This window comes from Rhipicephalus sanguineus, chromosome 1 (genome assembly GCF_013339695.2).
Source record: "Rhipicephalus sanguineus isolate Rsan-2018 chromosome 1, BIME_Rsan_1.4, whole genome shotgun sequence".
Classification (NCBI taxonomy): Eukaryota; Metazoa; Arthropoda; class Arachnida; order Ixodida; family Ixodidae; genus Rhipicephalus; species Rhipicephalus sanguineus.
The window spans coordinates 235,451,803-235,477,504 of NC_051176.1; the positions used below are offsets into that span (position 1 = coordinate 235,451,803).

At 45.7% G+C, this 25,702-nt stretch overlaps 1 protein-coding gene across 1 annotated transcript; it reads right to left on the bottom strand.

Annotated features, from left to right (window-relative positions):
• Positions 1 to 1,735: 1,735 nt before the first annotated feature.
• Positions 1,736 to 25,099, bottom strand: LOC119387804 (uncharacterized). The gene is made up of 4 exons (XM_037655320.2): positions 25,002 to 25,099; positions 14,464 to 14,592; positions 2,675 to 2,797; positions 1,736 to 1,931 (listed from the first exon to the last, which is right to left on the bottom strand). Exons 1-4 carry the CDS (start codon positions 25,075 to 25,077, stop codon positions 1,801 to 1,803), a joined length of 459 nt encoding a protein of 152 aa, XP_037511248.1. The 5' UTR covers positions 25,078 to 25,099; the 3' UTR covers positions 1,736 to 1,800.
• Positions 25,100 to 25,702: the final 603 nt, after the last annotated feature.

The window sequence follows — 25,702 nt, forward strand, 5'->3', positions numbered from 1 at the left end:
TTCCCAAAGCAGAGTCTGCTTGGAATTTTAAAAGTGATGCGTAAACGTACCTTTTCATTGCGGAAAATTTTGTGGTGTGGCCTTCCCTGGAACGTTGTCGGGTAGAAACGGCATGGCGTCGTTCACCTTATTTGTGACGTTCGTTAGCGTCTGGAACGGCCCCACGGAAGGCGCACCCCTCGACCACTGAAACGCGTGTTTGTCATTAAATTTTCGCAGTCGGAATTTTTCTAATGCGTTCAATCCTCCATACATCGTGTCCCAAAGAGGGCTTTTATTCGACCACCACGAAATATTTGCACGAAGCCTTCATAGAAAGGGTTCTCCTTTTGCACTCGTTTTGTGCTGCCATTATCAGGCATCCATATGGTTCAGATGCATTCACATTCGGCAAGCCCGGGTGCTTAGCCGAGTGTGTAAGACACTCGGCATCGGTTGAAACACTAGTTTCAAAATCCAGTCCCTGGTAAATTTGTTTTGTTTTATATATTTACTTCGTTACCGAGATTCGTCTTAAAGGGACCCTGCAACACTTTTTCGGCATGGTCAGAAAACGCTACCGATCGGTAGTCGTGGCTCCTGAGAACACGCGAGCCAACCATTACATGTAGCGCAGTACGCGGCCTGGGATTTACAATTATTTCTCAAAGTATGCTAGAAATCGTTCCCTATTCTCTCTACAAATGATGCCATACACTCAAATCACTGCGCCATATACGCAAGTCCACAGCCGTTAGCCGATTTCAGCATGGTGAGCTGCATAGTTACCGTGGCCGCCGCGGGATGCCGCCACGTGTCGGCGGGCGCGCTCGCGATATCACACTGAAGGCAAGCCGTGCATTCGCAGAAAAAATGAAAAGAAAGTGTTCAAGGTCATGACGTGCGCTGGCGAAGGGACGCATCCTCTTGCCCCCTTGTCATCCCCCTCCATGCGTAGCTTTCAGCTCTCTTGCTGGTGCGAAAAGAGAGAAAGCGCTTAAAACGTGCAGAAAATCTCTGTAACACCGCGCGTACTTGACGGATTCTAAAAATTTTGCCACTTTGTGAGACAATAAGCTCTTTTAATGAAGCCATTAGACGATTACTTGGAGAAGTGTTGCAGGGCCCCTTTAGGTGGCAGTGGTACGCGCGGACTCAGTTTTTTCGTTGAGTCGGCACAGAAATACTTACGCATTTAAAATTGAAGAATTCTTCTTTCTTTCTTTCTTTCTTTCTTTCTTTCTTTCTTTCTTTCTTTCTTTCTTTCTTTCTTTCTTTCTTTCTTTCTTTCTTTCTTTCTTTCTTTCTTTCTTTCTTTCTTTCTAGAGGAGTTCCCCCAAATGCGAAAGGGAAGTTTTTTTTTTTTGGTATAGTGTTTAAAATAGTTTTTATTGTATTCTTCATCGATTCCCGTTGCACAAATTACACAGACCCTTGCATAAGCACCATGAAAACATTCTTGATCACGACGATTAACGGTATCCTCGCTAACTTTGTTTTGCCCAATACTGTCTCTTGCACAAACTGGCGCCAGCTCGTTTGTGCAAGAGGCTGCGTTGGGCAAGACCAAGCGTTTGGGAGAATGGCGCTCATGGTATTGAAGAATGCCCGAATAATTACGAATTTGCCGAGATACAGTATCGCATTGCTGCCTGGAGAATGAGAGCGCTAAGGCCCCTTATTCTGGTTCATCCATGTGCGCGCTGCTTTTGTCACTGAGAAGAAAAAAATAACGAGGCTGTACTGTTTGGTGCGTGCCATGCAACCATCCTTTAATCATGTCGGAGAATGGCAACCGATTCGCGCTGCGCCTCCGTTGCTTTAAAGTCGGCAGCAAAGTTGACTAAGCGAGCAGTCGCTGCTGGGTATCCTGGAGCTGCAGTAAACCGAGCTGTCGTTGGACACGCACTTTCCAGGGAATCCGGCTCCTGCGAGGCAGGTAGTGCCTTTGGCTGTGGAAGAAGACAAGAATGCGTTAGTCGAGTCTCTTTATTTTTCGGGCTGGTTCGCTCGTTTGGCATCTGACAAAATAAGATAGAAATGCTTGGTGTATTATGGCGGCATTGAAATAGAAACAAATTACATTCTAGAGCTTTACGCGCCAACGCTACAATATGATTATGAGGCACTCCGCATACGTAGTTGCAGACTCCGGATTATATTTGATCACCTGGGCCTCCTTGGCGGCCAGCTAAACCTATGTACACGGTTGTTCTTGCCTTCCGCCCTCATCGAAATTCGGCCGCTGTGACTTTGATTTGAAGACGCGTCCTCGAGCTTGGCTGCGTGGCATCTTACTTAGCAGTCAAAAAGAAACTTCAAGGACAAAAAAAATTAATAGTAATTAACTTTCGTCGAGCGAAATAAATGGTAGAAATGTAACATTAGATGCACCGTTATTTCGGTACGGCGTCCGTCTTTCACGTTGCTCAAGTTTGAAAGAGAGGGAGAAAGGAAAAGAAAGCTGCTCAGTCAGTTGCACCTGTTGTACAGATAGGCTGCAGATAACTGTCAACTCACTGAACAAAGCTGTGCAGGCGCGAGTAACAGCGCGAACGACAGTTTTTGTTGTGCCTTACGAGGTTCAAATTCTGTGCCTCATCACGCGTTTTATATCAAAAAGACGAGCTCACAAACAACAGGTCTCACGAAATGTTCAGTTCGAGCTGTGTCATTGAGAAAGTGCGGAACTTACTCATCTCGCAGCACACTTTGTCGTCCTTGCAGCCGAATAAAAACGCTCTGAACATCCAATTCTTGCATACGTCCCTCGCAATACAACTGTAGCCCTCCGTCTCGCAATCTAATACCTTTCCTCCTATATGTAAAGACGAGTTTAGATGTTAGTCTCATAGGATTCGAGACACACATAACAAAGAGGTTTTTCAGCAAGCAGAAACACATTGTATGAACACGTAGCACCCAGTTCTCTTCCAGTAATGGGGAAGATCCATAACACCTACCTTCGACATGCCCAGGCTTTCAAACCCAACGCTGCCGTCTCCTGCTGCAATGCATACACGGCAACATATTCCACAAAACACTGCTTCAATTCATGCAAAACACAGGGCTTGCAGCACACATTCGAGCTTAGATATAGAACGCAAGCATTGTAGGCTACGGTTTGCGGTTATATCTTGCAGCGCCGAGTACAACACATCGTCGCCAAGAACACTTTTTCTTTTGTAGGGTGCCGCACAGCTGGTCAGAGCTGCAGGGGCGCAGGTCTCTTATAAGGATGTCATAGTTGACTGAACAGCCAAGCTTCGCAGTAATACCGAAGCATTCTAAAATAACGCGACCAAATGCACATTGTTTCATCCTGTATAGACCAAGTCGCACCCCCCTTTTTTTTATCAGAGTGGTGTTTTATGTATACAGTGCAAAAACTAAGCGGGACCAAAGAGGGCCAGGCCAGGTGCGACAATGGCAAGATTATTCCCAAATAGAAATGTGTCTTGTCTGTAAACGGGCCTAAAACAGACGCTGTAAAGTGAGTAAAATATAGATGCAGTAAATATATATGTCAATGCCTAGTGACGTGTGCCAAGAAACGCACAGTCACACAATGAGATTCTGGGATACAGTAAAATATGACGGTGGAAAAATAGGGCATTTCTGCCTTAGCAGCAACAAAAGCTTGATTTTGGCGAGTTGGTTCGTGCTGAATATAGTAGATGCAGCGCGACAAAAGTAGGGAGGAACAGACAGGAAAGAGCGTTGACTTTCCAACTGAATTTATTGAAGGTACTTCGGCAACTTTTATACAAGGTGCAAAGATAGGTGCGCATGGACGACAACACGTGTGTGTTTATACATAACATTGTCAACTGAGAAGTGAATGCTCTATCAGATAGGTGAAGTGATGGTGTGCTGATGCAGCGATCCACAGCCTTCCTGATAAAAAAACGCTTCTATAATCTCTCTCTTTCTTCGTTTTCGCTTTCTTCAAAAACCTTGCCTCGTGAAATAGAGGATTGCATTTGCATTCCTTGCAATGCACAGCCAGGTGGCTACCATATCCATTTTTTACGTTGTATGCAAGCTGTCTCGCTCGGTCATTAAAACATTGCCCTGTGTGTTCTATGTATATCTTTCCACAGCTCAACGGTATTCCGTATAGACCCTTTCGCTGTTTACAAATACACGTGCTGGTCAGCTTACGGTTTTGTGCGCCGGCGTAGCCTAGTAGCACTGGCGGGGAACAAAAGCCTTAGCGAGTAGCCCGCAAATTTCAACACTTTTCTCGCCGTGTCTGGCCAGATATTTTAAATAAATATTATTCTAAACTAGACACACAACATTATAAGAGTTAGCGCTTAACTTTAAGCGCCTTCCTTTTAGCTGAAAGCGGAAAAAGAGTCCTTCCTTACTCGGGCACAACTTAAAAAACACGCTTTCTGCTTCGGTGTTAGAGGGTGATAATTGAAGTGGCCGGAAGTTTCATGGGGTACAACACGTGTTCCTGCTATCGCAGTCTTGAAATCGACCGAAAAGCCGAATACGAAATCTGATTGGCAATCAGTAAACCTTCACTGGTGACGAATGTTGCGCAGTCGACTAATCTTGTTGCTGTTTAGGACACACGCTTTTGAAAGCTTGCAAGGGGCGGAAAACAACAAATTGATATCGTATCTAGTCGCTATTTTCTTTAAATTGTGAGACAACTTGTGTACGTACGATATAACAGGTAATGGTCTTTGATCGTTTTCTTTCCCTTTTGGTCCTGTTTTTTTTTTTCCTTTACTTTCTGCAGGAGGGTTTCGCAAACGGGTACGATGACGCTGTTGGAACAGCCAGCAGATTTAAGTCTTTCAATCTAGTTAGTTAGACTGACCTCCGCCTTGTGCTCACATGACTTGTGAAAGACGGCCTGAGCACATGTGGTGGCAATTCCTCTTTTGATTAACTTTGAATGGCCACTATCAAAAGGAATGACATTGTTAGCGCTCCTAGGCTGATAGCACCAGCAAATATGTCCATTATCAGAAAACGAAAGGTTAATGTCTAAATACTAAATGCACTTGTCTTTTGGCAATTCGAAGGTGATTTGAGCCCACAAGAGTGCTCTGTGAAGACGTAGAGCACGTCCTCAACCTTGTCATTGAAACACAAGTGCACCCCTTCCTCAACAAACACAAGGTAATCGTCGACATAACGGTACACTCGACATACAGGCATTCATGAAAGGCTCGCAGTAATGCGTTTATCAACCACAGATAAAAAGATGTCACAAAGAAGTGGAGCCATATGCCAGTGCGTTGAAATAAAAATTGCCCATCGTGGTTGATGGTATACTCGAGTGGAGATAAAATTCTAAGAGTGTGATAAAATTGTCAGTGTTCATGCCCACACTGTTCTGAAAATGCGGCTCCTGTTCTTCAAAACATTTCCGCAGGGTCGAAAGAAGGCCATCACATGAAAAGAGTAACACAGGTCCTCAACATCTTTTGAAAATCCTACCACGGAGGGACGAAACCCTTCCTGTGGTTCATGTACCAGATCGCAAGAGCTTCTTACAAGGAACGGATCTTCAAAAGTTAGCTTTTTCAAACTGTCCTGAAGAAATTTTTCTACCTGTTTCTGCCACGATGTTCTCTCTGAAACGATTACTGTGACAGATTGCTCAAGCTTGTGGGTTTTGCAAGTGAAAAAAAAAAAAAAGAAAAACGTCTAAGTAGCCTTTTTCGGACTTGCCCACTAGCTTTATTAGGGTCTCAAGATTCAGGTCCTTGGTTAGCTTCAACGCTTTCCTTTTCTGCTGTTTGGGGTTGAAATGCTGACGGGCTTGAAATGTTTCTTAATTGCAGTGGTTGCTTTCGATCCAAATAAACCTTGTGGAAGCATCACAAATCCACCTTCCTTATCGGCCTGTATCACTTCCAATTTGGTATCTTTCATATAGGTGGCACTCTTCAGAGGCAATCTCGGGGCTTTCTAGAAGTTATGAATGGTACATTCAACACTCTCCGCTATGAGATGGCTTCTTGCATCTTCGCTAGCCTTGTCTCCCAGGCTACGTGCCTTAGCCAGCTGCTGACGGGGTTCCAGTCGTGGTTGAAAACTGTACTTCGGCCCCTCCTCAAGCACCTTTTCAACCTCATCCGGTAAAGATGCTCCACCCAACTTGGTGACTTTACTCAGTGATGGAGAGAGAGAGAGATAATATTCTTTAATGAAATTCCTGGAGAGGTTAGCCTGGTTTGTCGCCTGGCTTGCTACTCCAGGTGTTGGGTGATGACTATGGTATATACAATGATCACATATACACCATATACACACAAATGTACGTACAGTCACAAACGCACATATACATATAAAAAGAGTCATTCACAAGCTTTGGTTAAGCTGAGTGTTCCTCAAGAACGCCAACAGCGCTTTTGTGTTGCGCATCGCACAACTGCTATCTTGCCACAGGCCGAGAAGGTGCCGCAGCTCCAAGCTCGAGCCGTGTTGCAAATGAAGTACTGCCTTCAGAATCCGTCGTTCGGCGTCTAACGGGAGCAATCGCAGAGTACGTGCTTTAAGTCTTCCCGAGTGTTACATGGGGTGCACGTGGGTGAGTCCGACTGCCTGATCTTGTGCTTGAAGTATTTCGTGTAGGCAACGTCGAGTCTCAGCCGATGAATGCAAGTTTCACCTTGCCTGGTTAGTCCCTGTGGCATATAAAAGCTACACGTCGGGTCTACTCTGTGCAGCGGTCCGTACTGGTTATTTGCATCGCACCATATTGTACTCTGCAGATTCCGCGCAAACGCAGATACCAAATCGCTGCGTCTTTTCTTGAACAAGAAATTTCGATTTTCTCAGATGCCGTGTCATGCGCAGCTCTGGCAGCGGAGTCAGCACGAACATTCCCTTCTATGCCGCAGTGAGCGAGCAGCCACTGCAGTACTACATCCATGAGCATTATTGTCTAGGCGCCTGATGTCCATGACTAGTTGGTCTTGTGTACGTGGTGATTTAAGGGACTGCAGTGCGGCTCGTGAGTCGGAGAATATCACCCAAGAGTCCGGTCTCTGATCTTTTATATATGCAAGCGCCCTCCGCAATGCAGCCAGCTCAGTGGCAGCGGCGGAAGTACGGTGACTAAAAGTGGCTGTGATGGTGACATTTGCCGACGGTATTCACACACCCACAGCAGATGATCCATCTGTGACAGACCCATCTGTATAAACGTGACGGCAATGGGCTTTTGCGTCTATCCCTCGGCAAAAAGAGCAGGGTTCGTTTCCAAAGGAATTTGGCTGTATTACCAGCTAGGCTTTTTAAGTGACGCAGTCTTGCAGCCTCGTACGGAGGATCCTTCCCTTCAAGAACTAGTACATTCATACAATTGTAGGACATACATCCAATCACACCTCCTGAGGTCGCTGCTTTTTTGGTCTCGTCCAACATTCTTGGTGACATGCCAAAAGAATATGCAAAGTGATTAAGTCGGAGAAGTGGTGACCGATTCGAATGTACTACGATTGGATGAATGGGCTGATTGCCAATCAGATGTCATATACGAAGTACCATTGAGCTGTGAAAAGATATAGATAGGACAAACAGGGCAGTGTTTTAATGACCGAGCGAGACAGCATGCATACAACATAAAAAATGGATATGGCAGCCACATGGCTGTGCATTGCAAGAAATGCAAATGCAATCCTATATTCCACGAGACAAGGTTTTTGAAGAAAGCGAAAACGAAGAAAGAGAGAGAGATTATAGAAGCGTTTTTTATCAGGAAGGCTGCGGATGGATTCATCAGCACACCATCACTTCACCTATCTGATAGAGAATATTCATTTCTCAGTTGACGATGTTATGCATAATTACCATGCGCACCTATCTTTGCACCTTGTATAAAAGTGGCCGAAGTATCTTCAGTAAATTCAGTTGAAAGTTAGCGCTCTTTCCTGTCTCTGCTGTTCCTTCCTACTCTTGGCGCCCTGCACCCACTATATTCTGCCTTAGCAGACACTTGTGCAGAAGGGCCTGAAAGCATGCGCGCTACAAAACGCTAATATTGTAACAGAACCGTATTGAGAGAGGGCGAGCGTGCTTATAGACTATTCGGCTAATAATATTCTTAATATTTGATGAACCCTAACTTATGCTAATAATTGTTCGAGATTCCACTTCTGCTTAGGCCCATCAGGTCTGCAGTATTGTAAAATAAATAAATAACATGCGAGACAACGCCATTTAAAAAAGTGTTATACAACTTAGTTTTATATACAACTTTATCATCGAGTAACTCTTCTGTACACATTTTTTTCTTTGCTTAACTGCATAACGAGTACAAGATTAATTAAGCAACTTCGCAAGTGCTAACTTTGGGACAAAACTTTCAATGTGAAAGTTGTTGAAAGCGCTGTAGCAAACACTTAAAACAGCAGTTTTCAACTTTCTACTTATTAAGTAATGCTCTGTTTTTCTGCGTCCTTAAGAAAGCCTGCGCAATATGAGAAAAAACGAGAAAAAAAAAAAAGACATGATCGCTTTAAGCGCCGCGATTGCGGCGATCTCAAACGTGCCACGTATGAACGAACGGCGCGTTAAACCTTAAGTGTGATGCCTCTTAAAAAGTATCGGGGCAGCAACGCAGGCGTTGAGTGCGCAATTTGCAGCGATCGTTAGCGATAGCGCTGCGTATAGTCAGTATATAGCTGCCGTGTCCCTTCTTAAGTTTAAGCGGAGGCCCACCAGTCTTAAATGCGCTGTTACTTCATACGCTGCACGTTTGAGAACATGCAAATCTCGGCGTACAACGAGGCATGTCATGTACAGTGGGGATGGAAAGAAACTCGAATAGTGCGGCACCTACATTCTCTGCTGTTTCGCATTTATTTTCAAGCGGATGCAGCCTGGATGATAATAAAAACTATTAGAGTCCTCTATTATACAATAAAGAACCCTTCTAGCATCGTTTTATTGCCACCAAGGTCAGACCGTGATGAAAACAGCGCGCCGTGCTGTTCGCGTTTCTTCTCTCCCCCCCCCCCCCCCCCCGCTCCTCCTGTCCCTCCGTACATTCATTTTATTCAATGTTTCACGAAATTTCTTTAGGGCGCCGCAAAAAGTGATTGCATAATAAATAAGACGTTAGATATTCCCGCATTACATGTTTCCTAGAACGCTGTTACTATATATACTTACGAAGTCGCTTAATTCGTAAAAAATGTCCCTCATAATCATATCGTGGTTTTGGGACGTTAAACCCCAAATATTACTATTAAAAAAATGACATGCTTGTGCTCGTATCCTTATAGAATGCTTCAGCGTTAGTTTAAACATTGGCTGTAGACTTAGCTGGAATATCTAGTATACGTGAACACAACACGTGCGCACGTAAAGTCACCGTCGATTTTTTTATGCGTCAGCGAGTACTTCTATACTGTATTTTATGGCTTTGAGCCAAGCGTTACGAGGTGGATCGACGCGTTTTTGTAAGCGTAGTAGCTGTGTGCACATCGTGGGCTTACCAGGCACGTCGACAACACAGGTGTTTAAAGGGTAACTTATGGTGCGATGCAACGTCAACCCTCACGCTAGAGTATACATACTTCAGTATTATCGAAACTAAGTGAACTTTGTGGTGCAATCATGTGAATAGCATACGTAACTTTCGCTAATGCATTCCTCCGGGATCGAGCAATGCTTCAATATAGCTTGCTGAATCATAGGAATAGAAATGTAATGTTTATTAGACTGCTATAAAAGCGGAACCAACACTGGAAGCACAGACGTTAATCTGATGTGATGCCTGTATCGTAGGAGTACATATGTAGTGTTTAATGTTTTCTTGTAACCCTTTCAGTCACGGTGTGTACAAGTGTACACATCAACTTCGAAGTCGCATCACGCACCGCGTGTTTCTTCAAATGACCTGAAACTTAGTGTGCACATTCGTGCAGGCTTCCTGAGTGGACAACTAGAGCCTATTTAACTTCATTATGCTGTATATTGTTACAGATGATCACTTTGCTAGAGACACTACCATGTTCGACGATCGTTCGACGTGCGACGTTCCAGGACCAACGTCAAGAGTATTTTTTTCTTCGCTCGAAAAGCATACAACCAAAAAACAAACTGTGCATGCATTTCGGGCCTAATAGTTGATTCCTTTTATGCAAGGAGTGAAGCTGACTGATTGCAGAATAATTAGATATTTAATTACACGCTAATTAGCATTTTTACTGTAACTCACACAAGACAACACATTCCTTCATTTTATTTCTTGGAATGTAATACTGAGTGCCTTGAAATCATGCCATGGAAATTTGATGCATTTGCAGACAGTGCATCATAATTCGTGACTGAAAGGGGTAGAGTTAGATAGCCAGCACCACAACTACAGTAGACATTGCAGCGACATTACGTCTGCATAGGCTGTTTTCTCAAACCAGTTTATAGACCTGGCGTGGCTCTGTGGTATAATACCTGATTGCCACACAAAATGCTTGGGTTCGATTCCTTCTGGGATCCTAATTTCTATTCTTTCTATTCGTCGGGTCAACGCTGCCGATGTCGGTTTTTCCTAACGCTCTCGCATTTAAGTTACCATGTCTGTTCTCGCCGTTCCTGGGTATATATAAACTGTCAATCACCTGTGGCACATACCCGTATACCGCGGCCCATGGTAAACGGGTATGTGCCACACGTGTCTGGAGGAAAGGGTTTGACGACGTACGCGACACGATTTTCACGTAGTTCCTGTCATGACCCGACAGTCATATTCGTCAAATCCTCTTACCCTCCCATGCCAATTTCGGTCACCTTCAAGTTAAGGAGGCGATCATGAGAGCACCCAGACGTAGGCGGCTAGATAGATAGATAGATAGATAGATAGATAGATAGATAGATAGATAGATAGATAGATAGAAACGCTCAAAGTGCGGAAGGTTCGCTAAGAAATGCTTCGCAGTTAAAAACTGAGGAGTCGTCTCACTCTGTGCAAGTGTATCACCAGCTGGACAAGTCGCGAAAGGCGGGCTAGTTGGTACATGTCTCAAAGAGATAATTAACCGCGCAAGCACGGGACGTAGAAGAGAAAACACGAGGACGCTGACTGCCAACTGATTATTTATTGGAAGAAACCAAGAATATACATATAAGAAAAAAAGATATAGCGCAAGCACGAACAAAGATGAAGTGACATTTCCTTCAAGTAAGTGACGTCAGGAAATGCCACCTAATGCTCGTTCAAGCTTGCACAATTTTTTTCTTATATATATACTCTTGGTTTCTTCCAATAAATAATCAGTTGGCTGTCAGCGCACGTCCTCGTATTTTCTTTTCTTCGTCCCGTGTTTGCGCTGCTCATTCTTCATTCACCAGCGAAGCTGTGTATCACACGAAACAGAGGTGACTCAGAACTTTCAAGCTTAGCCGATCACACACCCTGCAACTAAATCCGAAATGCCCGTCCCGAAAGCCCCTTTTGAATTTCACGTATGCTGCTTTAAAGATGCCCATTTGAGCTGCATGTGTCCTTTTGCTGCGGCATGCGTCGTCTTGTCTGGCTTGCCGCATGCGCTTGGCCTTCCGTGCGCGATCTTGAGGAGCCATTTGAGCAGCATGCGTCTTTCTGGCTCGCCGCATGCACTTGGCGTTTCGTGCACGATCTTAATTGATGTTTGCCGCCCATGTCTTCCCTTCATTTTAACGCAACAGCGTTAAAAAGCTCATTTTGTCGAAATTCCGGAGTCGGTGTCTGTGGTGAAGAGCCCTCTCTAAACTGTAGAGAGAACATGGGCGAAGGGCAATCTCTATAGTTTGCCCCAATAGTGCACCAGCGCACAGTGCTCGCTTGTACATTAGACACACAAAACACTGTTGTCATAAAGTGCTGTTGAAGAAAGATCCTATTTCAATGTGGAATTCACCGAGACTAAACGAAAGTCTCATGCTGCTGTCAAGTGCTATAGGGTGAAGCTACTCTTCGAAGACGCCTCTTTGTATGGCAGAGGCTGAGCCGTATGTAAGCAGCGGTCCCCAGCGGGATTTACCATTAGGGAGCAGGGAGGGCAGTTCTCGCGTCGCGGGCTTTCCAAGCGCGCGATCCACCATGGAAGTACGCAGGGCGACAACGAGTGAATACACATCTCTATTTTTTGACTGCATCCGACAAACGAACAACGCCGTTCGTCGATGGCTTAGCTATCGGCACGCATAACGGCTTACGCAGGAGGAATGTCAACAGTAGCAAACGGAAAAGTTGGCACGTCCGCCACGGCAAACGTGTCGGAACGCGCGTTGTGGGCGACGCCAATGGCGCGAGTGGCAGAATATTCCGCGTCGACCTACGCACGTGCTTATTGCCTCGCCTGAGATGATGAGAAACGCAACGTCGTGTCTATGATCGAGCAGCTATTTTTGTATTCTGTTAGAGCTTGCAAATACAAAAGCAGTACGACGCCCATGACCTCCATGACCGCCAACACAGACGTCATTGTCCTTATGATGCCAGCTTTAGATATGGAAACTCCTCGCAGATGGTGTCCGAATGGGTGCGCTGTACAGGCCAGACAGTGTTGAGATGGTTATTCCCACGGTTCCTGCACGGGTCGTCACATTCGTTGCTCAAATCATGACCCTTGCGCGTTGCAGCGACTACGCAATGGTGCGATGCAATGGGCGCGAAAGTAGTTGTTTGAACCACATCTTCGACACACACGCCGGAGGCCCAGAGATGAGCAGGTTGTAGGGCACAGTGCTCGTGGTGTTCATTTCTATACGCACGAAGTGCGTTCTTTGAAGGACTCCTCGCCTTGCGCTCATCAAGCCACTGGGAGGAGAGAATCCTTCTGTATTACTACAGGCGCTGGTCGAAGGCTTTAGCGAACTTGGTCACTTCCGTACTAACGGGGACGATTGGGACATGCTCGCTGCCTATGACCAGGCCGCCACAGCCAAGTGCTGTCAGTTTAAGGAACCGGTGTTCTTAACTGTTACTTCAAAATGTTATTCTCCTCAGTGCTGTGCAACGTAAACCTTTGAAAGGGCAATCACTGAGGCCATCGCCTGGACGATCATCTTTGAACCGTAAAACACCGCAGCGGTGGCTACATGGTTGAGCGTCCGCTGCCAATGCGGAAGGTACCGGGTTCGATTCCCAGTGCTGACCGGGAACCCACCGGTTTTTCCTAATGGGTAAAGGAGTACACCGACCTGGCGCTCGGTTGTTTCTGGGTACTCATCTCGAAAGGTGGCCCCATAAGGTTCTGCAAAGACCCCTGGGCGCACCTTAACCCACCGCAGCCTTGATGAAATAGTTGAGCATCCGCCTCTGCTGTGGGAGGCAGAGAATTGCTGCCGCCGGGTACCTACCGGTAAAATAGGGACAAGTGCACTTCCGGCCTGGTGCTCGGCAGAGCGAAGTTCAAAGTCGCTTGGGAGGGCACCCACCCTGTGGGAAATTGGCGGCATGGGACCGCCAGACCTAAAAATAAGGTCACCCTCTTTTTTTAAACGTTGAAGACTATGGAACATGGAACAAGCAGGGGCTTGCGAGAGTGAGCTCACGTATACAGCACAAGCTCTGTGACTTTCTAACTCTACGAACTTCGAAGTCACGCTTACTATGTGAAATGTGGTGAAACACCAACACCTGCTGTGGTTTAGGAACGTGAACAGAAATCGGCACGTAGTTGGGGAATAAGACAAATCGCACGCATCATGTATTATCAACAAACCAAATATTTAAATTGTTTAAGAAAACTTCGCTTAACGTAGAATAAAACAAGTGCGCTAGATTTGCCGCAATCTCGTTCTTCAAATAAGCAGTGCCAGAGATTGCTTTGTGAACTGCTCTTGAAACAGTCTGCCTTGTTGTCATTCTATCACTAACTTTAGGCCCGTCATTTTAACAATATTTTGGGAAGCGTAAGTACAGTGTACTCAAAGCTTTGATGACTGCAGAGATTTAAGGAGTTGTAGATAAAGTTAAGTGATTGAGCACGCGAGACCACCACACATCAAGAGAATCAGTGCAGCTGCGTAACCCTCTCTGTCTGCATTCCGACCGGTCTATGTGTACATGTGGCTTTTATAAGCCCTACTCAAGAGCTAGAGCACAAGAAGTTTTCCTTATGCTGTCGAAAAGGTGCGTTTCGCAGCTAGTTGGGAACAGTGATGCTGCACACAGCTATACACAAGCAACATAATGTTGCTTGAGGACCTGCTAGTAAAGTTCACGTTGAAAAAGGTAATCCTCTCCTCCCAGTCTAATACCCTGTAAATGGCGAATATGGAGTGCATTTTAACATAATAGAAACACTTCTTTTTTTCTTTTCTTTTTTTGCACTGAAAGTCGTCATGCTAGTGAATAAATATAGTCTTATATTTATATAATAAATATAAATATAACCTATGTAAATAAGTCCTGGTAAAGACACTGCACAGAGCGGAGCTCCGGGTACAAGTATCAGCGACATTTATATGTGCATATGCAGGGTGCGTGAAGGACGGTAGGAAACAATGAGCGATACTTACGGTCTCCAATATTTCCGGATGGATTGACATCCTCGTTGCCCCTTCCAACTTTGTCCCGCAGATGTTCCCTTACCTTCGCTCTGGCGACATCGGGCTCCGAAGTGCGTCCAGCCGACCCACGCTGCTCATCTGCTTCGAGAAAGTTTCGGAGCGAAATGAGTCGGTTTTGCCCTATGCCACGTATGGACACGAGATCACATCACACACCAGTGCTTACACGGCGAGCGTAATGACTGTACACGTCGTTCTGAACATCGAGAACTGCATGGCGACGCTAATAAGCCGTACGAGACATCACAGACAATTAATCTATACGCGAATTGGACGACGAGGGAGTGCGGTGAACAGATGATGGAACGCCATGTTTACGCAGACTGCCTACTTGTTTCACAACGCATAGTTGATAGCGTTCAGCTTTCGTGCAATATCGCTCGTTATAGATGTATACTTGTAGGTATTCCTTTTAACTTGCCCTACACTCTTAATCATTTCCTGCTTAAAGTGGCAGTCTATAGCCCGGAAACGAGACGAAAAATCTAACGCCTATAGACTGTCTGTTTAGCCGGCACAACCTGTAGGCGGTGCCACCCGTAGCCGTCCCTCGGCGTAGTAGCTTTCTTAGCGGCTCATCTCATAGGCGGGACTCAATATAGGCCGGAGATTTTTCGTCTCGAATTCCGGCTAGTTTAAGGCCGGCTATAGACATCTCCTCGTTCCACGTGACCAGCTGTCCTGGCTACGGAGAGTCCTACCTACGCTGCGTCCCAGCTGCGGCGCGTCCTAGCTATAGGCGGTGTACGAAGCGGCGAAAAAAAAATTGATTTTAGGTCACCTTTTAAGCTCCATTCGGGGATTTGGAGGCTTAGACACATGTTTTATGACATACATAATCCATACACACATAATACATTCAGAAGTAAACCACAAAGAATTCACAATGAACACACGGGGATTCGAACTCGCGAACACTCGATCGCCAAGCGCGTACGCTAACCACTACACCACTGCACGCTGCGGCCACTGCGGTAAAAGAACGGGGGTTTATATGCACCAATGCGTCGCTACGTGCTCTGGCGTATTCGTGCAGTGGAAGTCGTATTAAAATGTAGCGTTCACTGATACGTAAGGAGACATTTTTTTAAATGACATTCGTGAAAATATATATGGGGTCACTCAAGTTATTTCTGGGAGCATGCTTGAGGCGAATTTGCGTGCTTGGTATAAAAGATAAAACTGTTCCGCATATATTCGGCACTGGCGCCTCAGTGACATTTAAAGAATCTTGGTGCGCATAATACCCGAGTTCTATTGATGTTAGCCGTCAGCCTGTTGCCTTTCGTGGATTGAACGAGTTTTCAACGTCAAGATTCGCTTGCCGTGGAACGTGTGCTCGGAATCCATCCGCGGCAACCGCACAGCGACGTAGCCGATTACCGACGGAGAATCGCCGTGTTCTCAGTAACGTCGCTGGCCGCTTCACCGCCGACGGTTACCGGGCCGGTAGCCGATATCGTCACTAAGCCTATTCAGTTTATTTCGAAGCCGTAGTCGACCGTGCTTCAGAACAAACCGCTCACGCTCATATGCCAGGATGCTTTACCTGTTACCGTCGTTGGCTCGACCCTCTCCCCGTAATAATTACACACTGAGATGAACATGCGCTGATAATCGTGGTATTGTCAGCCGTATATACAATATGCGAACACGCCCGAGCAGGTGCGGTACGCCGTGCACGCACTGCAGATGAACTTCACTTGTAAAGGAACTCATCTTGGCTCTAAACGTTGGATAGTGCACGTCGCTACCCCTCAAATGAATGACACTACCCAGTAGACATTATTTTAGCTTCAATAAAAAATGTGGGCGACGTTTCCGTCGATCATGGAAGCGAGGAGCTGGCGCTGATTGCATGCAGATTCGCAGTCGCTCGGCGGACTGCGCCCCGGAGGAAATGCCGTTTATGTTGGACGCCACTCGCGCGACATACGTGACTCGTGAATTCGGCTGTGCACGCTGGAGACGTGGCTCGCGGTTCGCCGTTCTCAGGCACGCAGTGCGCAGGCAGGAATTTGATGCTAACATAGACTGGATCTTATATCCGGCAGCACTTATCGCAGAAATATTTGTGGCGTTCTGTTAGGACTCTATCAGTGGCCATATTTTTGAGAACATCTGGATTCACGCTGAGCGGTCTCGCCGCGCTATTTAAATCACTTCACACTCATCTCAAAGCTGCTATATTTTTTACATAAGTTTACTGAAACATTTTCTGGAAGCGCGAGTCCATGCAATGTACTAAGTATAGTTTTGGTGCGAAAGGCACTTTCATGGGCATGCAGTGCCTTGTACAAGTTTCACCTTTTGATAAATTTTTGACAAATCTCGCCGTGATTAATATGGCGGAACACGCAAACATTTACGAGCTACATCCACACAGCTGCATTTGCATGCGCACGCGACTGGGCAATATGTTTGTTGTGTTAGAGTGCATGGGATAGCCTTGTGGAGTTTTTTACGTATACACGCACCTAATTTTTTATGTGTGTATTACTGAAACGCGTTGCGTACAGCAGAAATCCAGAACGTAGTATAGTGCTGCATTAATAGAAAATTAATTCGCCACCATCGAGTAATAGGTTCTTGTGTTCCAGAGCTATGCGCAGATGCTAAAAGACAAGGTATGGTCTACGAAGGATGCAACTTTTGGTGCAAGCTGGATTTTTTTTTTTTATTGCGCACATGCAAAGCGGTTGCGCCTCAGTGTGGCAGTTGTCAGGAGGAACTTAAACTGCTAAATTATGACATATCGCAAGAAAGTTAACGTAGACTGGCCATTTGTCGAACAAGGAGTGTTTAACGATTTCTGAACTTTTTAAGCCAATGCAGCGATGTTCTACAAGATACACCCACCGGCGTGCGCGCTTCGCCCTGGCACATATGTACGCTCCAGAGGATGGTCATTTAATTATGCAAATATTGTTTGCCAGACTTAGGCATTGCTTACCGCGGATTTAGGAGAAAAGGGTGAACGGTTTTGCGAAATCTAGAACACCTCGTGGAAGCTCTACTGCCCGCACTTGATTTCGACAGCATGCCGACAGCATGTACATTTCACGGCAAACGATTCGGGCATTTGTCCAAGGAAGCATTTTGTTTTTTATCACTACCAACCTATCTTATGTCCACTTGAGGACGAAGATCTCTGCACTAATCCCCCATTGATCCTATCTAGCGTCTTCATTACTATTTTTGTGTGTTTGTGGCATGCACAAGAACGAAGAAAGCAGTCAGGTTGCGGTATCCCTAATGCGGACTCCCTTGACGTCAAGTGGCAGGCCGTGTAGTGGTTGATTGTTGGCTAACAGAGTTTTAGAATTGTGTACGCACACGTTGCGTTGGCTGGGCACGTACGCTATACTGTATTCGGAAAGCAACGTGTGTATACCAGTGTTTAGTCTTTGACAGATGCGCAGTGGCAGCAAACACAAGAAATTGTGCACACGAAGCTCTGGTTACCGTATGCTAATACTACCTCATTTTAACCACTTGGGATTTTTTTTAACGTGAACCGATTACATCACATAGGAACGTTTTTGCGCTCAGTTCCCCCTTGATGGGTACCTAGATTAACCATTAACAGTGAGCTTGTAAACGATAAGCATGCAGTGTGTTTAGACATGCGATAAAATTTCGCATCGTTTTTTTTTTTTTAGTAGCGGCGTTTAAAGCATAGACGCACCGCGTTCCCCATAAATGTACCGTTCAGCGGAATCATTTCGGTTGAGAATGACTTCACGGACGATACCAGCTAGTTCAAGAGCACCCGCTGTGTCTAGCGTTTATAAGCATGCGAGAAACAGGTACTGCTCAGGGGTAAAAATAATTATTTATTGTAAAAAAATTCAAACAGCGCTAAAAGAAATGCTCAGCGCTGAAGGAAACGATAAACGTGTCATCCGATGTTTTTTTTTTTTTGGACAAGTATATTTTGGTGCTTAACAAATACCTTTCATCTTTTCAATGTGTCTTCAGCAGCTTCCCGCCGGCAAAACACCTGGGGAACAACCGGGTTCATAATACTCTGCACAAGACGAAGTATTGAGCATACCCATTTGGCTATGTGAGGTCCTTAACATAGTACATCGTCAAGCACCAAATAAGGGCTTTCTCTAGAAGTGTGCCAACCGAAGGTTTCACATTCTCTTGCACTTGATCGCAGTAGAACGCCTTGTTGTCGTACTCCCTCGAAATTCAGCGGTCAGGTGATGGGCGGGCTGCTGGCATGTCATCCTGACGGAAAAAAAAGAAAAGCAGAGGACACATGCGACGTTATGTTCTTAGATCACCTGGTGTTTTCGCCCATCACACAAAAACGTGTACCTAGTAAACGGACGTTTTCAATCTATTATACACCTTGTCAAATTTTGTGTAGACAGCGTCGCAGAAGTTAGAAATATGAAAGTGTTTTCAGAAGCTGCTAATGAAGCTTTCTAATAGTGTTTTAACCATAATCTTACTACAGGTATGAGAGAAAGCGTAGCATGATTTCCTCAGATATACCCATCGATCTCCACGAAATACATGCGGGCATTGCACATCTGACCGAGTATGACTTTGACCTTGTTGAACTTCTCCATGAAACTTCCAGTTTTTCTTAAAAGTGAAGCTCTGTTTCGAATGTCGGCTGCAAGTCAAAACCACAGCACAGCCGCAATTTGATGAGAATCACGTACAAGGAAAGCAGTATAACAATAGACTCACGATTCATTCGTTAAGTAAATAAAGTGGCAGGTAAACTTGGCTTGAAACTTGGTTGCACACTATTGCACAATATTGCAAACGAATTTACTTTAATACCAGGGGAATGCCGGTTACGGCAAATATTTGAATGGTAGGAGCCAATGCTTGACTAAAAATTAATGCGCTGCCGCGGGTCAATGCTCGGCTGCGATATTTAGATGGGAGTGAAACACACACACAGAAAAAGAAAATGAATAAAAAACACAAAGAAAGATCGTATGCTCAGTTACGGCATTGTAAACAACACCACGGCCGGTGTTGCTGCTGCTGCTGGAGACCCTGCAAGGTGTGAGCTCCTGGCCAGTTGCTCGATAAAATTGCGCCTGCCTCTTGTGTCAGAAGGTTTTGTCACCTGCAAACGTATTCAAATTCTGTGTATACTAACACGAGGATGAACGAGAATTATATCCCTTATTACGACTGCTGTACGCACTTCACTTCTCTGTAATAACATTAACAATGAGCAATCCAACATAAATAATAAGCTGCCAACGAAAACAACAGTACTTTTATACAACCACGGTTATATATCGCTGTTGCATTGCATGAAATGATAGATGAGAGAACAAAAATGCCATCAACTAGCTAACGCCTAAATTACATATGACGCACTACTTTACCTTCATCGAGATCTGCAGTTTGCACAGGTACCACAGCGAAGTATAACGACCTATCATGAAAGGATGTCTTAACATCATTCAACTGCTAGCAAAAATATGCTTCCTTTGATTGCCGCATTGTATCATTGACCGTAAATGCAGAGGGCAGTTGCTAGCCGAAAGATAAGAAGCCACGCGAGAGCTAAAATTACACAGCTTGTCAAGCAAGACGAAGTGATTTTCTCAGTGACACCTGTCAAGAGCGACGAAAGCCTCTGAACTGTATGAGAGTTCACAATAAATGCGACCAGCACGACAACACGTGCGCGACTATGGAGACGGATGACGATTACAACAAAGATAAGTACTCGTATACTCGTATAGTTACTCGTACGCATACTCGTGTAGTTATTTCAAAAGCCGTAAAAAGAATATTCTGGCGGTTCAATGCTGTCATTCATATACATAAGCGCAAGCATGCAACAATGTGAACGCTAACAGCACGAACATATATGTGAAGAAAGAACAGCACTCACCCAGGCAGGTATGATGCGCCGGGTTGTGTCCGCAGTGTGCGCACCAGCTAGACAGAAATGGCGCGAAAGCGTCGTGTAATCCTGCGTCAACAGCTTGCGTGCAGCCATTGCACGTCCAAGGGGATGTCGCTATGTCCTCGCAACACTCCCTTAATATTGAGATAAGAGAACTTTTCCATGGCGGCCGAGTACCGGCTCACGCGGCACGCTCAACAAACCACACCAACCTATCAAACATCCGCCACTGTCGTGGAATGCGCTAGAACTAACCCATATCGCGCCAAAAACGCAACCCCCTTCCCGTCGCACAATCACAATATCTTCGAACTCTCGTTTTTAGCTCCTTCCTTTCTTTTCTCTGCGCAAAAACAGCAGAAGCGGAGTGCAACGGAGAGCGTAGCGGCCCCTATTCTCTCTCACGCACGCAAGAGAGAGTGCGCAGTTAGCTCCATGCGTATACCTCCTCGCAGCATTGCTCGCCTTTGCGGCTGACGCTGTCGGCGCATGCGTATACACCGACCCTTGCGCCGACAAGTTATAACACGCGGGAGCATTCGCTGAGCTGTAGCCAGGATTCTCAATTACGCGGCCCGCACCGACGCGCCACTAATACTGCAGGCCGTCTATAGGGCGGCGGTGAAGGGTGCACGTTTTTTATATACACTTGTCACGGCTAATTCCTTTTCGAAGGCCTACTATAGCCGGGAGTTTTCCTGAGTTTTGAAGAGTCCCGCCTACAGGGCATGCGTTAGCCAGGATTTGATTAAGAGTGTATAGCATACTGCGGGAGCCTGTACATGTTGCATTCTGGCAATGTTCTCGTGATTTAAAGTGCTGTTAGGTGGTACTATCAACTCCGTGTCTGTGGAAATAGACTGGAGATCACGAAAGACTGCTTCCTTTGTGCCTTAAAGGCGCTCGAGAACTGCGCACGGCGGAGAGCATTGCGTGACTCCTGGAAAAAAGGTGCTGAAACTGCGTGCACCGCACCCGATCCGGCTCCTTTTCGGAAGAGGCATTGAAGTCCTCGACTACATTGCACGACTTCGGATATTTGTGATCACCTTGGCCCAGTAACTGAGATAACCATGGATTCTCTGGGAATTGGAGAGATAGAGAGACGAACATGTTATTTGAACGGTTGGCGCAATTCTCAACTAGTCCGGATGGCTCAATTCGCTAGCACGCATTGTATTATGCTTGTTAATACAGGCTGCAAAAATTTGCTTCTAATTGCCTGGTGTTCCAAGTTCCTTTTTCCACAGTGTTCCTGTCAGTGTTGTCAATTTCTTGATCTGGTCTTACTCGTCAAACAGAAAGAGAGACATACTAAAAAAGAAGAAAGACGAATCAAAAGGCATCGTTGGTGTAAGAGCTATGGGCGGGTCTAGGTCGAAACTGTCTCTATAACTTACAGTGTATATATGCCTCTTAGACTAAACGTCTGTGCAACTTAATAATGTTTACTGAAAGCGGTGTTGATGGACTAAAAAACAATAAACACGCTACAATTGGTGCAAACGGCTTCTGTAGTAACATTATCATTTTTCTGTTGCTTCACTGTCGGAGTGCCCGAGAGTGTTTGTTTTACCATGTTTTAGCATCAGCTCTCTCATTCTCCGCAACGTGAATGAAGGAAGGACTAAACTGAAAACTGGGCGTGCAAAGTTTATTGGCAAAACCTATGGGTCGTCCAAACTATACATACAACTCGAGGACGCGGGTTCGATTCCGATGGGGGCGCCATGCAAAAGAGCACCCGTGTACTTAGATTTAGGTGCACGTTAAAGAACCCCAGCTGCTGGAAATTTCTGGAGTCCCCCACTACGGCGTCTCTCATAATCATATCGTGGCTTTGGGACGTAAAACCTCAACAATTATTATTATTACTGCAAACTATACATACAGGCGGGTTTACCATTGCGATGTTTAATTACTGTAATGCAGGCCTCATATTGGTTGAGTTACCGTGGTGACGTGTTTATAGTTATCAAATACTGCTTCTCAATCCGTGAATTTTCAGTCACAGTTGGCGATGTTTTATCAGGAAACCGACTGCGAGCGGAGTTACAGGGATTTGTCGCACGCTATAAGCGCTTTCTCTCTCCTTTAGCCCCAGCAAGCGCGTTGAAAGCTACACAGGGAGGGGAGGGGGTAGGCGTGACGATAAGGGGGCAAGAAGCTATGTCCGTACGTCAGCGCGCGTCATCACCTTGAGCACTTTTCTTTGGACGTGCGACTCACTGTCAGTGCGATCAAGATAGCAGATTATATAGAGCGCGGCGCTGGCACTTCGTGGCACACTATGCAACTCACAATGCTAAGATCACCCATTGGCCGGGTCCATGTGCTTTGGGTATTTGACGCAGTTGATTTTCATTTTTCGAGATCATTTTCGATCTTGATCATTTTTCGAGAGAAGAGCGAACGATTTCTGGCTGACTTTGAAATTTAATTGTAAATTGCATTCCGCGTGCTGCGCTTAATGTATGGCTCACATGGTCGCAGGAGCCTCGACTATCGATTGGCAGCATTTTATGGCCATGTTCAAAGAGTGTTGTAGGGTCCTTGTAACGACCAACACAGCCGCAAATGCTTCTATAGAGGCACATTTCACTTTCGTGTTATGAAAGATACCTGTGAAAGAGGACTAATTTTTTTTTAACTGTAGCGAGCCGTTATATGCCATTTCACAAGGCCAGATAGACCTCAGAATTTTTAAAATGTGAAACTGAGGAAGTCGAAATAACTAGAGATCGTTTGGCATCAAATCGCCCAGCCTAATATTTAAACACATGCCAACGTAAAAACTGACAATTGTAGGCAAAAAAAAAAAAAAAAGCTTGCACTAATACCCTTGTCACACGGGTAAGCTTAACCGCTGTTATACCCAACTGCAGTTAGCGGATTTAACCACAGTTACCGTAAACCAGACAGAGGCGCTGTCACACGTTTTCAGCGCTTCCAAGCGTTCTTTAGTTCATACATGGCTGCGTTCGTGCAACACCGCTATAACACCGCCTTGTACAGGGCTTCACGCTCGATTATGAACGCGTCAGCGGCGTGTTTTGATGTGCGTCTATCAAATAGCGTGAAGCCCTGTTCAATGAACGAACGCAGCCGTGTATGAATCTCGTGAAATGCACACGAGATTTTTGCAGCACGGACAAACTTGTACCTCAAAGACGGTAGTTTATCTTCCCAAATGCGTTTCAACGCCTCTGTCGTCGCAACGGTCCAGTTGACACGCTTTTGGCTCGGTATTTCGCTGGGAACCGAGCCGCTCGCGTCCGCCATGGGGGCCGCCATGTTGTCAGTTTACGGCGCTAACAGGGGTTGCCTACCTCCGTTTACGAAAACGGTCGTTAGCGGATTAACTGCGGTTAGGGTTGTCGTGTGACAAGGTACAACAGCCGTTAAACGTAACGGCCGTCGTACTTAACTGCGGTTAGACTGCCCGTGTGACAGGGCTATAAGTCGCGCAAGGCTGGGTCACAGCAGAGCCTGGTGGGCACCTATAGCTGGTCCTGGCTCGCTAGACTTTTACCCTCTCACCTCTGTCTTTCGCAACCCTTGCTATTCTATACATGGCTATGCTTGCTCTCAAGAATTTTTTTTCGCCAAGAATATCTCTCTTTCTCTATCTTTGTTTTTCTTTCTCTCTCTCTGTGCTCGTTCTGTCGCCCATCAGAGTTATTGCATCTCACGCCGGAGAAATGGGCGCACGTGTTCTGGGAGCGAAGCAGAAGACGACAATGAAGAAGAGAGCGCGTGCCGGTTCATGATGTTGATAGTTTCCTGTCTACGACACACGGCCAACCTCGAGCATAACAGCTCTGCTGAAACATCGTTATAATATACATACGTATATTCAAAGTACTGCAACCGTAGCTAAGTGTGATTAACAAAAGCTTCTTGATGTCTTTCTAGTCTGTGATTCCGTCGCGATATATAAATTCTGTAAAAAAGTGCAGTAATCTTCCGTAATTATGAAGAGTTATTGTCTTTGTTTTGTCGGCCGGAGGCAGGCCTGAGCACTAGCCCTTCCCGAGTTTCGGGTAATGGCACATATGACACAGTGGTCATGCATAACGATCTGGCCTGGTACATGCACAAACTCAGAGGCGTAGGTTTCACATTCGCAAGAGGAGGGAGAAGGGCAAAGGCTGTTGGTTGTCGAACAAACTGTGCATTGAAGAAGGCACAACAAACGATTCTGTCATTGCCGAGGTCAAAATTTTGATGCATAAGAAAAATTTATTACATGTCCTGAACAAAATGCAGCTGGCATTATAGCCTCCTCGGCTATAATGGTATGTGCTAAGGTATGCAATAAGGTATGCGCTAAGGTGTGTGGGCGGCGGAGGGGGGGGGGGTGCGGCTGCGACGCCCCCCGTGGACAAGTTTGGGTGGCGGGTGTGCTTACTCTTGGACGTGCATTTCCAGAACGTGTTCTGCGCCGTCCAGTGTATCGTCGCGGAGAAAGAAACCTTCGAGGCTATCACTACGTCGTTTAACTTCATATGAACATAGTTTTAACGTTCTTTGTGCAAAGGTTAGTATACTATTGATGGCGGTCTGAAAGTATTCTTTGGGAACTTACGTAATTCAGAATTTCCCCCGCTGAAACTGGTGCAGCAGGCGATAAGCAGTGCTGCAAGTACAACGCGACGGCTCATGTCAGTGCTGAAGGCGGCTTTTGGTTTTGAAACAACGATGTTTGCGCTCTGTATGCGACGCAACACGCAGCAAGTTTCTTTGTTGGGCACACTCTTGTTTCTTGTTTTTCTGACGTTTCAGCCCACTTGGAGCCTTTCTTGTGGAACCTATTCACGAGAAGCCGTTTGTTAAGCGCTGAGTGACGAGTGCCATTATGAGGCGTGATGGCGTGCTTTGTTCACTTCAAAACTTTATGACAGCTTTTACGCGAATTCTGAAGCATGGAGCTGAGTAGGTTCGGCCAAACACACCGTTCTTGTTTTACGGCGGTGCAACTGCTGATGAAAAAAAAAAAAGAAAGGTTCCTCATTTCGGCAACCACTCCTTAAAGCTGTTATGAAGGAGTCATCTCGAGTTCCAAAGAAAGAAAATCCTTAAGTTGATCCTTATTATTCTAAAGCAGGAAAGGGTGCTGGGTCCGGCGTGAACGTTTCACTTTCCTACTTTGCCGAGACTGCTAGATTTGCTAGAGTTGTGATTGCCGGTTAAGACGGATTGTAGCACATCTGCCGTGCCCTGTTTGAATTTGCATAGAGCGAAGCGACTTCACATTTACATATTTCACCCAACGCTCAGATGCGCGCG